General features: G+C 60.2%; 1 protein-coding gene across 6 annotated transcripts in view; it reads left to right on the top strand.

Annotated features, from left to right (window-relative positions):
* The window catches only part of EIF4G1 (eukaryotic translation initiation factor 4 gamma 1), a 25,461-nt gene extending 11,427 nt beyond the window's left edge, over nucleotides 1–14,034 (top strand). For 5 of the 6 annotated variants that reach the window (XM_019532813.1, XM_019532814.1, XM_019532815.1 and 2 more), the window contains 25 exons: nucleotides 194–260; nucleotides 1,460–2,374; nucleotides 2,565–2,653; nucleotides 2,894–3,080; nucleotides 3,537–3,670; nucleotides 4,044–4,166; nucleotides 5,242–5,415; nucleotides 5,553–5,750; nucleotides 5,996–6,142; nucleotides 6,231–6,467; nucleotides 6,803–6,907; nucleotides 7,309–7,465; nucleotides 7,651–7,751; nucleotides 8,304–8,406; nucleotides 8,540–8,642; nucleotides 9,175–9,425; nucleotides 9,535–9,650; nucleotides 9,889–10,061; nucleotides 10,179–10,304; nucleotides 10,387–10,468; nucleotides 10,896–10,994; nucleotides 11,213–11,347; nucleotides 12,545–12,626; nucleotides 12,794–12,934; nucleotides 13,821–14,034. In XM_019532813.1, coding sequence (XP_019388358.1) covers nucleotides 194–260; nucleotides 1,460–2,374; nucleotides 2,565–2,653; nucleotides 2,894–3,080; nucleotides 3,537–3,670; nucleotides 4,044–4,166; nucleotides 5,242–5,415; nucleotides 5,553–5,750; nucleotides 5,996–6,142; nucleotides 6,231–6,467; nucleotides 6,803–6,907; nucleotides 7,309–7,465; nucleotides 7,651–7,751; nucleotides 8,304–8,406; nucleotides 8,540–8,642; nucleotides 9,175–9,425; nucleotides 9,535–9,650; nucleotides 9,889–10,061; nucleotides 10,179–10,304; nucleotides 10,387–10,468; nucleotides 10,896–10,994; nucleotides 11,213–11,347; nucleotides 12,545–12,626; nucleotides 12,794–12,934; nucleotides 13,821–14,002 — 4,227 coding nt within the window. In that variant the 3' untranslated portion in view covers nucleotides 14,003–14,034. The remainder of the gene's footprint in view (nucleotides 1–193; nucleotides 261–1,459; nucleotides 2,375–2,564; nucleotides 2,654–2,893; nucleotides 3,081–3,536; nucleotides 3,671–4,043; nucleotides 4,167–5,241; nucleotides 5,416–5,552; nucleotides 5,751–5,995; nucleotides 6,143–6,230; nucleotides 6,468–6,802; nucleotides 6,908–7,308; nucleotides 7,466–7,650; nucleotides 7,752–8,303; nucleotides 8,407–8,539; nucleotides 8,643–9,174; nucleotides 9,426–9,534; nucleotides 9,651–9,888; nucleotides 10,062–10,178; nucleotides 10,305–10,386; nucleotides 10,469–10,895; nucleotides 10,995–11,212; nucleotides 11,348–12,544; nucleotides 12,627–12,793; nucleotides 12,935–13,820) is intronic. The other variant, XM_019532816.1, reaches the window with a different exon arrangement.
* Nucleotides 14,035–14,253: the final 219 nt, after the last annotated feature.

Here is a 14,253-nt window from a genome sequence, read left to right as displayed (position 1 = left end):
TCCCTTCCACTGGGCAGCAGCCATATTTGAGGGGCAAGCCCCACCTTTGTTTTCAGCAGGTTGGTATCGGTGAGATGGTCTCTGAGCTGCCCCCCTGCCCTAGTTCTCCCCCTGGAAGTGGTTGGTGGGGGGTGGGGAAGTAGGAGACAGGAGAAAGCTGCTCATTAACCCTTTGTGTGCCTCTGCTCCCCAGACTGGAGGTGGTTTGGAGCCACAGGCCAATGGAGAGACGCCCCATATCGCGGTTATTGTCCGGCCAGGTGAGTGCACATGGGGGGTGGGGATTGGGGGGCGCAGCCCAGCAGTGTGCAGGGGGGGTGGGGATGCAGGGAGGGCCTTCCCTTGCTGCTGCCTGCTGTCAGTGCCTGCGTGTGAGGGGGAGCGCTGAGGGTTGGGGTGGCTTCCCATCATGGAATCCGGGGGCCCTGCAGGCCCCATCCTGCCCTGGGGGTGCAGGCCCACCCCTGCAGCATTCCCCCTGTATTGCGTCCAGGCTAGGTTGGGGGCCTGAGCCACAGGATTGTCCCTTTTTCCTCAGGCTGTCGGCTCCAGCCCCATGCTGCACACAGCAGGGGCTCAGCCTGCACCCCTGCCCCCCTTGGTCTCTGTCCTCCTGGCCCTGGTACTTGCCCTGCTGGAGCTGCCTGCCGCCTCCCCCCACTTCCCAAGCACCCTAGCCCCTGCCCTGCGGCTTTTCCGGCCCCTGCAGTGCCCTCTGATCCTTCGTAGCCCAGGGCATTGCGAGCTGTAAGGTGTAGTGGGTGCCCTCTTCTGTCCCCTGCTCAGAGTCCTGTCTGGCTGCGTCTGCCCCCTGTGCAGCTCACTGTCTCCTGCAGCCTTGGCTGCACTTCCTGAGCTGAGCCTGGCTGCTCAGGTGGGTGCCCCGTCACCTTGGTGGGTCCTCCCTGTGTCACCATGCCCCTGTGCCAGATTGCTGCCCAGGCCAGCTGATTTTCCATCTTACGCTGGGTTCTGAGTTGAGCTGGAGGATGTTGCCTCTGAAGTGGCCTAGGGAGACCCTGCTGCTGCCTCTGTCCAGCATTTGCCCATCTTGTCCTTTCTTTCTGCAGCTGGTACCAGTCAGACCAGCCCTGCCCTGCCTGGGCTGTTGGTGCCTGGTCACGTGCCCACCTGCCCCCTGGCAGTGCCTGTTCCCAACTCTCAGCACCTCCCCAGGTTCCAGTAGCACCCTGCTGAGCTTCCCACACAGACTGTCATTTCTCCCCCGGCGCGTGGCGCGTCAGCATGCTGCCTTGTTACCTCAGCAGAGCGGGCAGTGGCAGAGGCCTCTCGCTGCTTGTCCATTGCTCTGTCTGCTCTCCTGGCTTCTTGAGACAGAGCTCTCTCGGCTCCATGCTCATGGCAGCCCATTGACCCCGTGGGGTGCTGAGGAGAGCCTCCAGGTCCCCAGGGTGACTGCCCCCTTCCCTCCTGCTGACCTTTTGTTCCTGCCCTATAGATGACCGCCCCAAGCCCGCCCTGGTGGTGAGCAAGCCCCTCCCCTTGGAGCCCACCAAGTCGGCGTCACCGTCACCTCCACCCCCGCTTATCCCCGAGGTGGAGTCCGTGCTGCTGACTGCTGTCACCCTGGTGCCCGTGGAAGCCTCCGTGGATGTAGACACTAAAGTGGAGCTGGAAGCTGCTCCGGCCGATGTACACGAACCTTTTAGCGCCATCACTACAGTGCTGGGGGCCCTGGAGCCGCCCATGGATACCACCAATGTGGACCTTGTGGCTGAAGAGGAGGAGGCCTCTGCCATTCCTGTTTTGGAGCCCCCAGTCCAGCCCATGCTGGTAGAACCGCTACCTGTGGTGGTGCCTGTGGCAGTGGCGGTGCCCGTGCCCCTGCCTATGCCAGTGCCGGTGCCTTCCCCGGTGGTGGAGCTGCCCATGCAGCCTGCCACATCCCCCAGTCCCTCCCCGCCGCCCCAGGAGGAGGTCATCTGTGAGGACCTTGCGGAGTCCAATGGAGTCCTGGAGGAGCCACGTGAGCCCACGCCAGAGCCGCCAGCCTGCCAGCCAGAGCCTGTCTTGGAGTCACCCATTGCCCAGCCCGAGGAGCTGGTAATGCCTAATGGGCTGGAAGTGTCGGGCAAGCCCGAGGCTGAGGAGCCAGAGGAGCCGCCTGAGTCAGACGTCAGCCCCATCTCAGAGCCTGAGGAGGCCAAGATGGAGGAAGAGACTGTCAGCCCACCTGTGCCACCCTCTCCACCCTCACCACCTTCACCACCCCCCGAGGAGGAAGAGGAGGAGGAGCAGGAGCCTGAGGAGGAGGAGGAGACTGAGGAGCCAGCTGAGGAGCCTGTTGAGGTGCTTGAGCTGCCACCCCCAGCACCCGCAGAGCCACTTCAGAGCATGGAGGCAGCTGCATCAGGTACGAGGGAGGCCGTTCCTAGGGCAGGGAGGCACAGGGCCTGCCTTCACTCAGCATTGGCTGCTGCCTTGGCCTGCAGGATGGTATCTGCCCTGGCACCACTACCCACAGCCTGGGGAGGGCACCATGCCATGCCTGGGGGTGCAGTGGGAGATCCTGCTGGGTTCTCACATCCCCTCTGCTTCTCCAGTGGCTGTGTCGGTACCAAAGAAGAAGCGGCGCATGAAGGAGCTGAACAAGAAGGAGGCTGTTGGCGACCTGCTGGATGCCTTCAAAGAGGTGGGTGTGTTTGCTTGGCCTGCATCTCCGTCCTGCATCCCGTGATGATCTCTTGTTAGTGCCACCGTGTCTGGGCCACTGATGCTCCATGATGGAACTGAGGATCTGAGGACGCGGGGAGTCGGGCCATGGAGGGTGCAGCTTGTAGCTGGGAGGCATCTCCCAGGGGAGGGGGGGATGGTCTGGAGCGCGTGGGGGCTGCAGCGTTGGGAGGCTCCTGACAGGTGGGCTCATCTCCAGTCCCAGATCGTTGACAGCGCCTCGGAGGCAGAGAACAAGCCCCCTGCCTTGGCTCCTGCCACGGAGCCTGAGGAGCCTGTGCCAGCCCGGCCCCAGGAGGAGGCCGAGGAGACGTGGGAGGAGAAGGAGGACAAGGTGGATCCTGAGAAAGGCAAGTCCACGGACCAGAAGTACGGCTACAAGGAAGGTGAGGCCTCAGGAGGAGCTTTCCGGCCTCTGCTGGTGGCTGTGGGTGCTGCGGTTGGGGCAGGGCTGTGCCGGGTGTAGGTGGGTATCCTGCAGGGCATCATGGGTTTTGACTCCACTTGAGTTTTGGCATTGTGGGCTTTCTGGCTCTCTTGCCTGGTGGGCAGGAGCTTGAGCAGCTTTGTTGTCTAGGTGGTGGGTGTCAGCATGCCCTGCAACACAGGTCTTTGGGAAGTTCTCCCCTGTCAGGCTGCCTTGGGCTGCCCCCACTGATGGGCAGAGCCTGGCACGGGTCCCTTTTCTTCTGGTGCCGCACTGTGGGGCAGACACTGCCCAGTGCCTGCGGTGCCGAGGCCTCCCCTTCCCCCTTCCTCCAGGGGGTCTCATGTCTCTCCCCTGGCAGGGCTGGCGGCTGACAGAGAAAAGGTTTCTGAGGGCCTTCTTCTCTGTTCCTCAGAGCAATGGAAGCCCCTGAACCCCGAGGAGAAGAAGCGCTATGACCGGGAGTTCCTGCTGGGCTTCCAGTTCATCTTTGCCAGCATGCAGAAACCTGAGGGGCTGCCTCAAATCAGTGATGTGGTGCTAGACAAGGTCAGTGTCACCTTCCCTCATCCCCTCCCCTAGTGGGGCATGGAGCTGGGCAATTTCTCGCTGTGAGCCATTGGGGTGGACATGGGAGTGGGCAGTGACCTCAGGTGGAGTCCCCTTTTGCTGGTAGGGGCAGGGCTGTAGGGTTAATGGGCAGTAGCTTCTCCCCTGTGGGGGAGCCTCTGCACCTTGTACCTGCCAGTCTTACTCATCCCATTCTCTGAGGTGGGCTGCCCCAGGCTGCTCCTGGCCCTGGGGCAGCCTCAAATCCCTTCAGCAGGGCTCCTTCCCTCTAGGGGGTAGATGCTAGGGGTGGTGAGGGGTGGTGTCCTCACCTCCAGGGGACTCACTAGCTTCTTTCCTTCCCACCTCGCAGGCCAACAAGACGCCACTACGTGCTCTGGACCCCGTCCGCCTGAGCAACATGAACTGCGGCCCTGACTTCACCCCCTCTTTTGCCAACCTGGGCCGGCCCACCATGGGCAGCCGCGGCGGGCCAGTGAGTACCACACAGGTTGTGCAGAGGTGGGAGTCTTGGTAATCTTACATAGTTTAGATTATGGTTGTGTGGAAGATCAGCGCCCATGGGCAGTTCTAGGATTTTGAAAAGGTGGGTATGGGGCATCCTCCCACTTAACACAACACATGGAGTTTTTTTCCAGTTAAAGAGAAATTAGAAATTTTACTGAAAAACCAGGTGCGTAGCCCTAGAGTGTTTGAGGTCAAAGCAAAATCAAATACAACCGCATTTGAATGCACACTGATTTGCTAGATAGCATATCAGTTAAAAAAGAAAACAAAACTAGATGAAAACAGTCTGGGTTGCTTTTGTTAGTCTTGTACTCTTTATACTTAAACATACATCTCCTATTTTGCTTCATAAAACAAAGCCTAGTCTTCTCAAGCATTTTGACAGCCTGTCCATCACTTGACTGTTGTTTCCAACGTGAGTTAACATTCACTGGAGTTCAGCTCGAACTGAAAACAGTCTGCATGGCCGTGGAATAGAAGAAAGAGATTACCAAGGCTAACAGAGCAGAATTATGGAGGAAAGATACTGATGTTACATTCATTGAGTTAGCCCTTAAAAAAGGGAAAGGGTTGTTAGCACCCTGAGGGTGCAGCTCAAAGTGCCCACACCTCTGTGGAGTGTAGAGAGATTAACAGGAAGCAGGTAGATGGCAACAAGCCATGAAGTCAATGGAGCCTTCTATTCACTACCTGAATAGAAATGCCCCTGCCCCTCTTGGGCAGGTGGGTAGAGCAGGAATCAAAGGGGGTGCAACCGCACCCTTCTGGATTTGCCCCTGCTTGTGCCTCACACCGCTCCAGTCAGCATCTTGCGTGCATGATGATCTCCTGTTAGTGCCATCGTGTCTGGGCCACTGATGCTCCGTGATGGAACTGAGGATCTGAGCAGGCAGGTGCCCAGGGGCCCTGAGGCTGAATGGTGCTAGGGCAGGTTGGGAGCACTGGGACTCTAGGCTGCGGCTGGGGTGAGGCCTCCAGTGAAGAGCATGGGGGTAGTGGCAGGTAGGTACTGACCCTTCTACCCCCTGACCCCCCATTCCCAGCCTGCAGGGTTGGGGCCTCGGCGTTCCCAGCAGAGCCAGCGGAAGGAGCCGCGCAAGATCATTGCCACTGTGTCCCTCAATGAGGATATCAAGCTCAACAAGGCTGAGAAGGCCTGGAAGCCCAGCAGCAAGCGTGCCTCTGAGGAAGAGGACCCTGAGAATATCAAGACACAGGTGGGCAGGGCAGGGTGTGGGGGGTGTGACACGGCTGTCCCAACCTGGCTGCTGGGGGCTCTGTGGAGCTGCCTCAGAGCAGTGGGTGGTGGCTGGGGCTCGGGTTGGTTCTGACCACATTCCCTTCCTTCTTCCAGGACCTGTTTCGCCGTGTGCGCAGCATCCTGAACAAGCTGACGCCGCAGATGTTCCAGCAGCTGATGAAGCAGGTGATGGAGCTATCCATCAACACGGAGGAGAGGCTCAAGGGCGTCATCGACCTCATCTTCGAGAAGGCCATCTCTGAGCCCAATTTCTCTGTCGCCTATGCCAACATGTGCCGCTGTCTCATGGGGGTAAGTGCAGCCAGGGCCACTGTACCCCTTAGCTCCCTGTGTGGGGCAGGGACCATGCCTGGGGGTGGGGGGAGCAGCCAGGGTGCATGCAAGGGAGAGGACATGATGGGCTAGAACCCATGAGTCGTGCCTTCCAGCCTGGGGGGTGGGAGCTGGGTTGCCCAGCTCCTCCCTGTGCTGGCCTTGAGGGCCTGGCCTTGAGGTTTGCCCAAGCCCTCACTGCAAGCCTGTGGCCCTCCCTGCAGCTCAAAGTGCCCACAACCGACAAACCGGCGGTGACCGTGAACTTCCGCAAGCTGCTGCTCAACCGGTGCCAGAAGGAGTTTGAGAAGGACAAGGATGATGACGAGATCTTCGAGAAGAAGCAGAAGGAGATGGATGAGACCATCTCTGTAAGTGGGGTAGGAGGGGGTGACCCACAGTGGGTACCTGGCAGGTTCAGGCTCCCCCTAAGGCCCTTCTCTGCTTCTTTCCCCACAGCCAGAGGAGAAGACCCGCCTAAAGGATGAGCTAGAAGATGCACGGGACAAGGCACGGCGGCGCTCTCTAGGCAATATCAAGTTCATTGGGGAGTTGTTCAAGCTGAAGATGTTGACAGAGGCCATCATGCATGACTGTGTGGTCAAACTGCTCAAAAACCACGATGAAGAGTCACTGGAGTGCCTCTGCCGCCTCCTCACCACTATTGGCAAGGACCTTGACTTTGAGAAGGCCAAGGTACCCACACTCACAATATGCACTGATCCTGCTGGTTTTGGGTCTCTTAAGCTGCTCATTCCCATATGCTGCCCCATGGCTTGGAGCTGGCCTGACGCTGGACCCAGCCCCCCTGGGGCAAGGGGAGGCCTCTGGGATGGTCTGTGCTATGGGGCTGGAGTATGGCCCTGGAGTGTGTGGGGTGCAGAGGCCTGGGGGGGAACCCCTCAGGGATGAAGAGTTTGGCTCCTGGCATCCGTGGGCCATTGTTTGCCGTACCTGAGCTGTGGGCTGCGGATGGGGCGTGGCGCAGTCAGGCGTATACTTAGTTTCCCCTTCTCCCCTCTCCCTTTCAGCCCCGCATGGATCAGTACTTCAACCAGATGGACAAGATCATTAAGGAGAAGAAGACATCTTCTCGCATCCGCTTCATGCTGCAGGACGTCATTGACCTACGGCGGGTAAGGTGCCAGCCTTGCCTGGGCCTGGGCAGGGGTGCTGTGGCCTGGTGGGTGAGGTGCCCGACCCGCCTGGGCCTGGGCACCCCCTCTTGCTCTTGGTTCCTGGCCTGCACCTGTGGAGTCCTCCCTGGTACTGTGACCAGCCCCCAAGACACCGTGCTAGGCAGTGGCCTTGGCTAGCGTGGCCACGCAGAGGGCTGACAGCATCTAGGCAGTTGGTTAATGCAGGGAGAACTTTGGCTGAGGCTTTCTGTGCCAAAGGCTGCTACAAACCCAGGGGCAGGCCCTTGCAGGGGAGGATGCTAGCCAGCCCCCTGTGCCCTGAGCTGGGGAGTCCGGGCAGACTCCCCACCCTGGTGCCTGCCCATGGTGGCTGAACTCCCTTCTTCCTGCCTTTGCAGAATAGCTGGGTGCCGCGGAGGGGAGACCTTGGCCCCAAGACCATCGACCAGATCCACAAGGAGGCTGAGCTGGAGGAGCACCGGGAGCAAATCAAAGTGCAGCAGCTCATGTCGAAGCAGGACAAACGGAGAGGGCCCCCTGGCCCGTCTTCTAGCAGTGAGTGACTGGCAGTGGCTGGGTGGGGGGCTGCTGCTCCAGGCTCTTTGCAGCTCTTGGCACATCTTGGGGGTCTCTGGGTGCTATGTGCAGGTAGGCCTGCGGCTTGCTGGAGGCAGGCAGGCTCCCAGGAGCTACAAAGGGCTGGGGGCCAAGACCTGGGACTGATGTGCCTGTCCATGCAGGTGGTCGTGGGAACTTGGTGGCAGACGACGGCTGGAACACCGTCCCCATCAGCAAGGGCAACCGGCCCATCGACACCACCCGGCTGACCAAGATCACCAAGGTGAGAGTTTCTGCCAGGCCAAAGCTGCCTGGTCACATCTGCTGCTGTCCAGAACGATGGCTGGGAGAAGTGGGAACCTGCTTGCAAGGTTTCGTTAAATTGGGAGCCTAATGGCAGTCACCAGTATCTCTAGATGGCTGGTCAGCAGCTGTTTTGGTGGCATTGTCTGGCTTCCGCATGGCCCAGGGTTGTAAGCAGGACTATGGGCTGTATTGGCTGGCTCGCCAGGGCAGGGTGTCCAAGTGTGAGGCCATGGGAGGGTGCCCAGGGGGCAGCTGCAGGATTGTGGGCCAGCAGGTCTCGGCTGCATGGACTCCTGCCCACCAGTTCTGACTGGGCACAGAGTGGAGACCTGGTGCCTTGTGGCTAGGAGTCTGGCTAGGTCATGAGTCCTGCATCGGGGAAAGTCCTAGTCTCTTCCCAGCTTCCAGGGTGGGAGCATGGAGTGGGGGGCATGTATGTGCCGCCTGGCTATGGTGTTGGTTGTCGTGCTGAAGCAAGCAGTGACTCCACCTTGCTCAGTGCATCCCCCTTCTCTCCCTCTCTCTGCAGCCTGGCTCTATCGATTCCAACAACCAGCTCTTTGCGCCCGGTGGGAGGCTGAGCTGGGGCAAGGGCAGCAGTGGGGGCTCTGGGGCCAAGCCTGCTGACTCAGGTAGGGGTGTAGGCAGTGCTCTGGGGGCATTGGGCCTGGAGGTCCAGGCCCCTCCTGCTGCTGGCTCTGGGCTGGAGTCTATGGCACCCCTCCTCCCCTCCCTGCTGCTGTAACTCCTCTCCTCTGTGCCCAGGCTCTGATGCCAGCCGGTCGGGCACAAGCACCCTGAACCGCTTCTCAGCCCTGCAGCAGTCAACCCCAGCAGACAGCCTGGACTCACGGCGTGTGGTGCAGAGGTGTGTGGTGCTGCCTATGACTCCAGGCTTGGGTTGCCCCTGCCCCCGGTCATGGAGTGAGAGTAAGGAAGGAGTGCAGGGGGAGGGGCCTTGCCAACCCCTCTGGCCCTGGGCTGGCCTTGCAGACCTTCCTCCACCCCATAGAAGGAGGAGGGCACCTGGGTAGCTGGATTTCATGGCCTTCTGCCCCTGGCATGGGGGCCATCCTGGAGCTGGCACTGTCCCACTAGCTGTTCCCAGGCCCTGTATGCTCCCCCATCAAGTGTGATGGTTGCTCCTGAGATGGGGGCTGCAAGGCCAGTGACCCTGTGGCTTCTGTATGTGGGGTCTGCAGCCTTATGCAGGATGTGCCCCAGGGCAGAGCACTGCAGCCAGGGGCAGAGGCATGACATGGGGTCTGCTAGGGCTCTAGGTACCCCAGGAGAGAGCACTCATAGCCTGGCTTTTGCCCATGGGAGGGAAGGGAAGCAAGCTGGCGTGAGTGGGGGCACCCGTTACTGGCTGTGATATTCCCCTTCTCTCTTCCTTGCAGAAGCAGCTCAAGCCGGGACCGGTCAGAGAAGGCCAGCGAGCGCAGCGACCGCCTAGACCGGGAGCGCAGTGACCGGGGTGATCGCCTGGACCGTGCCGACCGGGGTGACCGGGCCCGGCCTGCCCTCACCAAACGCAGCTACAGCAAGGAGACAGAGGACCGGAGCCGTGAACGGGATAAGACGGGTGCCCTTGAGGCAGTGCGCAAGGTGGCTAGCATGACGGAGGAGAGGGACCGGAGCCGTGAGCCCTGTGAGTGCTCGGTAGGGGAGGCTGGGGGCAGGGCTCCGTGTAGCTGCCTCTTGGCTGGGGCTGCCCCTCTTGTGCCCCTGCTTTGCTCTGATCTCTGCTGTCCCCGCAGTGAAGCGGGAGCTAGCACCCCCTGCTGCCCCTCCCAAGCCAGCTCTGTCCGAGGATGAGCTGGAGAAGAAGTCCAAGGCCATCATCGAGGAATACCTGCACATCAATGACATGAAGGTGAGGGGCCAGGGCAGGGCTGCTGTGCCCAGGACACTTGCCAGCTGGGCAGGGAGAGGGGAGGGATGCTTGGCCAGGGCAGGGGCTGCACTGATGGCTCAGACCCTCTTAGGCAGGGTTGAGGCTGGGAGCAGGGGTGGTGGGGGGATCTCTGCTCAGGTGTTGGGGTGGGGCACGGTGCCGTGCTGAGCTGTGCCAGGTCATGGGCTGGGCTGAGCGTTGCCCTCTGTGCTTGCAGGAGGCGCTGCAGTGCGTGCAGGAGCTGGGCAGTCCCACGCTGCTACATGTCTTCGTGCGCAACGGCATTGAGTCCACGCTGGAGCGGAGCACCATTGCCCGGGAGCACATGGGGCTGTTGCTCTACCAGATGGTCAAGGCTGGCTCCCTCACCAAGGAGCAGTACTACAATGGGTGAGTGCAGGACTCTGGGGAGGGCAGAACAGGCTGCCTTGCTGTGCCCTGAGGTGGACAGGTACTGGACTGCCCTGCCTGGCACCCATGGCCCCTACCCCTCTTCTTGCCCCACAGGCTGCGGGAAATCCTGGAAGTCGCTGAGGACATGGAGATTGACATTCCCCACATCTGGCTGTATCTGGCCGAGCTGATCACGCCCATCCTGCGAGAGGGCGGCATCCCCATGGAGGAGCTCTTCAGGTGAGAGCCCTGCTACAACCCTTTCCTGCCTGCTTGCCTGCGCCTCCATGCCTGGAGAGCTAACCTGTCTTTGTGCCCGCAGGGAGATTGCCAAGTCCCTGGTGCCCCTTGGGAAGGCACCCACTCTCCTGGTGGAGATCCTAGGCCTGCTCTGCAAGGGCATGGTGAGTGGTGGCCCTGCTCACAGGGCTGGGCTGGGGCCTGGGCACAACGCTCATTGGTATTGTGTGTGCTGATCACTGGCTTTGCCCTGCCCGGGTGCCCCCGTGGAGATGTCCTGACCCTTTGACTTGGAGGAAGTGTCACTCAGTGGAGCAGTGTAGCTTGCTGCAGCTGCAGCTGCAGTGGGGGCGGGGAACCTCCGCTCAGCCTGGAATCCATCGTGCCAGCACCCATGTAAGCCAGTGTCCTTGCCAGTGCCCAGTGCCATTCCGGCAGCCCTGTTTCTTGGCTCCCGTGGGCAGTGAGGTTATGGGGGAGTGGGCAGGCCTGCGCTGGAGGGGCCGCCCTAGTGTGGGCTGGTGTGGCTGCTGGCGGCGGGCTGTGTCCTCTGGCAGCCTTGCCCTTGCTCACACCTGTGCGTGTCTACAGAGTCACAAGAAGGCTGGGGCCCTCTGGCGAGAGGGTGGCCTGAGCTGGAAGGAGTTCCTGCCTGAGGACCAGGATGTCAACAAGTTTGTCACAGAGCAGGTGAGGTGGGCTGGGGCCACCCTAGAGGTGAATGGCGTCCTGCTTGGCTCAGGACCAGCTGTTGCCTCATTTCTGTGAGCTCCTGAAGCCAGAGGACCCAGCCCGGAGCTCCATGTCCCATTCCCCCCCCCGCCCCCCCGAAACGTGTGTGCACACACACAGTGTGCAGGGTCCCTTGGGGCAGAGCAGCCCCCTTCACCATCCTCTCTTGCCCCCAGAAACTGGAGTACACAATGGAGGACAGCTCGGACACACCGAGCCGCAAGGAGCTGACCAGCGAGGAGCTGGGCAAGCAGGTGGACAGGCTGCTGGAGGAGAACTCGGACAACCAAAGAATATATGACTGGATCGAGGTGGGGCCTTTCTGGGAGAGGGCAGGTTGCAGGGCTGGCTTTTCCCTGAGTGGCCCTGCTGCAGCATAGGGACAGGCAGCAAATCTGAGGGTGGTGCTTACTTGTGGCCTTTGCTGGCAGGGCAGAGGGTGGGGCCTGGGGGTAGGAGAGAGCAGACAGGACCCCAGCAAGCTGGATCCCGTGACAGCCCTGAACCAAATGCCAGAGAGGAGCTGACGTGGGACAGGTCTCACTGGGTATGACTTGTGCATACTGTAGCATCTGCTGTTGGAGACAGGCCTGCTTGTTGTGCTCTGGTGGTGGTGCATAGAATCATAGAAATAGAGAAGTGGGGCTGGGAAAGACCTCTGGAGGTCATCCTGCCCGAGGCAGGGTCAGGCCAATCCAAACTAGTCCAAACATCCATAATCTAAACTCTGTAAAACTACTGTCAGCGCTGACGCAACTGAGACATCGCAGCCAAACCTGCCACAGGTAAGGCAGGGGAACCACAGCAGCCAATGTCCTGCTGCTGTAAAAGGTTGTTAATATACATTCAAGAAATCCCAGGTAGAGGCCCTGCTCCTGTTGCAGAGGGTCTGTCCCAGTGATTCTCAGCCAGGGGGATGCAGCACAATGGTAGCACCGTTAGGGGAGCAAACGTCACTCATGCGATAAACCTAGAGATTTCACCCAGGAATGCAATGTTGGAACCGCCTTGTCCTGCTGCAGGCTCTGAGGTCTTTGCAGACAGAATTGCTCTAACACTTTTCTGTAGTTAAAAAAACAAGTGACAACCACAAGCTCTGGCACTTCTTGAGGAGGCCTCAAGTGTGAAGAGGTGGAGAACCGCTGGTCGGGGCTCCCCCTTGGTGGTTGGAAGGAAGGACACCCCCCCCGCAATACAGCAACTAAGTTGATGGGACAGGCAGTGAGCCAGTCTGTGGAGCATGTGTTGTGGGGTAATGACCAAGAAGCTGAGGGAGGGGATCCCACAGGGAGTCCAGCTAGTGCCTGTTGCTTCTTGCATGTGTGGGGCAAGAGGTTAGGCAGCCGCTGCTTGTATGGTGCATGCAAGGGCCTCCCTGGAGCAGGGCAGGGGCAATTATGGGGTGACTCCCAGCTGTTTTGAGCCTTCACTGCTCTGGCTGGGGGGAGGGGAGGGGCTGGGGGCTCCCTTGATCTGTGGGGCCTCATCTGGCTGAATCTCTCCACCAGGCCAACCTGAATGAGCAGCAGGTCTCGTCCAATGTGTTTATCAGGGCCCTGATGACATCCGTGTGCCATTCAGCCATTGTCTGTGAGTTTGGGCAGAGATGGAGGTGGGGGGTGGGCCTCAACCCTGCCCTACTAGGGCAGCAGTGGGGTGCAGGGGGGGGACTCCTAGGAGATGGCAGGACTACCCTGGGGGGTGTGGGGCAGGGACCCCAAGTCTGTGTCTCAGGTGTTGCCCTTGTCTACCTATAGTCGAGAACCCCTACCGGGTGGATGTGGCTGTGATCCACAGCCGGGCCAAGCTGCTGCAGAAGTACGTGACCGACGAGCAGAAGGAGCTGCAGGCCCTCTACGCCTTGCAGGCCCTGGTGGTGAAGCTGGACCAGCCTCCCAGTGAGTGGCTGTGCAGCCTGGGCGTGGGGGTGGTGGGTGGGGGGCACCTTGGTTCCTGCACAAGGGGAAGAAAGGGCCTTTTCTTCCCAGGGGGTGGCCAGGCCTCAGGATTTGGGAGGGTTACTTTAGTTGGTTTGTACCCAGCCAGCACAGGCCCCTTGCACAGCTTGGGCCCCCGGTGTGTCCTGACCTGGTTGGCGTGGGCCCCTTGATGCAGTTCAGGCCACCAGTGGCTGGTGTGTGATCTGAGAGGATCCTAGAGAAGTGGGGCTGGAAGGGACCTCAGAGGTAGCCCACTGCCTGAGGCAGGATTGGCCCTGTCCAAACCATCCCATGTAAACCCGTGATCTAAACACTAGAACTACCATCACCTCTGACAACACATGACGTCGCACCCAAACCTGGTGCAGGAAGGCAGGGGGACCCCAGCAGGCAATGTCCTGGCGCTGCACAAGGTTAATGTAGGCTTAAGAGATCCCAGATAGAGGCTACACCTCCACTATAGAGGAAGGCAGAAAGCTCCCCAGTCCATATTGGTCTGCCCAGGGGGTAAAATTCCTTCCTGACTCCAAATGTGGTGTTGGTCTAACCGAGTGGAGGAGAAAGACCCTCTAACTGGGGCCCTCCAGCCTTGGTCCTAGCAAGAGCATTGGCACACCCCAGTCACCACCCCTTAAAAACACCCTGGCATGTGGCAGAGAACGGGAGGGGGTGGAATTCCCTCCGTGCCACATGCAGTGACCAGCAAAGAGTGGCGTGGGCCCCTTGGCAGGTCCCGGCCCAGTAGCCCCAGCCGGGCTGCCGTGGCGAAGGGCCCCTGGCAAGTGGGTGCCTGGCGAGAGCCCCTGACCCTGCTCCTTCCTTCCTCCCAACCCCATCCCTGCAGACCTGCTGCGAATGTTCTTCGATGCCTTGTACGATGAGGACGTCATCAAGGAAGAGGCCTTCTACAAGTGGGAGTCGAGCAAGGACCCGGCCGAGCAGCAAGGCAAGGGCGTGGCGCTCAAGTCGGTGACGGCCTTCTTCACCTGGCTGCGGGAAGCCGAGGATGAGTCTGACAACAATTGAGGAGTGGGGCCGGGCTTGCCCCCCGCCAGCGCCGGCCCCGGGCGCCCGGACTCTACTGTGGCCTGGACTCTGGGGCGCGGGGGCCGCCCGCCTGCCCTGCAGACTGCTCCTCCTGCCTTCTTGGGCTAATCAATTTTTTCTTTTTTTGTTCCCAGTTTTTTTTTTATGTTTTTTTTTTTTCTTTTTTTTCTTTTTTGTTTTTTCCCTCATCTCCCTGCCCCTGAGGCCTATATTGGTTTGTGTCTGGAAAT

Source organism: Crocodylus porosus, unplaced genomic scaffold (genome assembly GCF_001723895.1).
Source record: "Crocodylus porosus isolate Cpor-Errol unplaced genomic scaffold, CroPor_comp1, whole genome shotgun sequence".
NCBI classification, from domain to species: Eukaryota; Metazoa; Chordata; order Crocodylia; family Crocodylidae; genus Crocodylus; species Crocodylus porosus.
The sequence above is the reverse complement of the archived record's forward strand: the minus strand, read 5'-3'. Positions and strand labels throughout refer to the sequence as shown.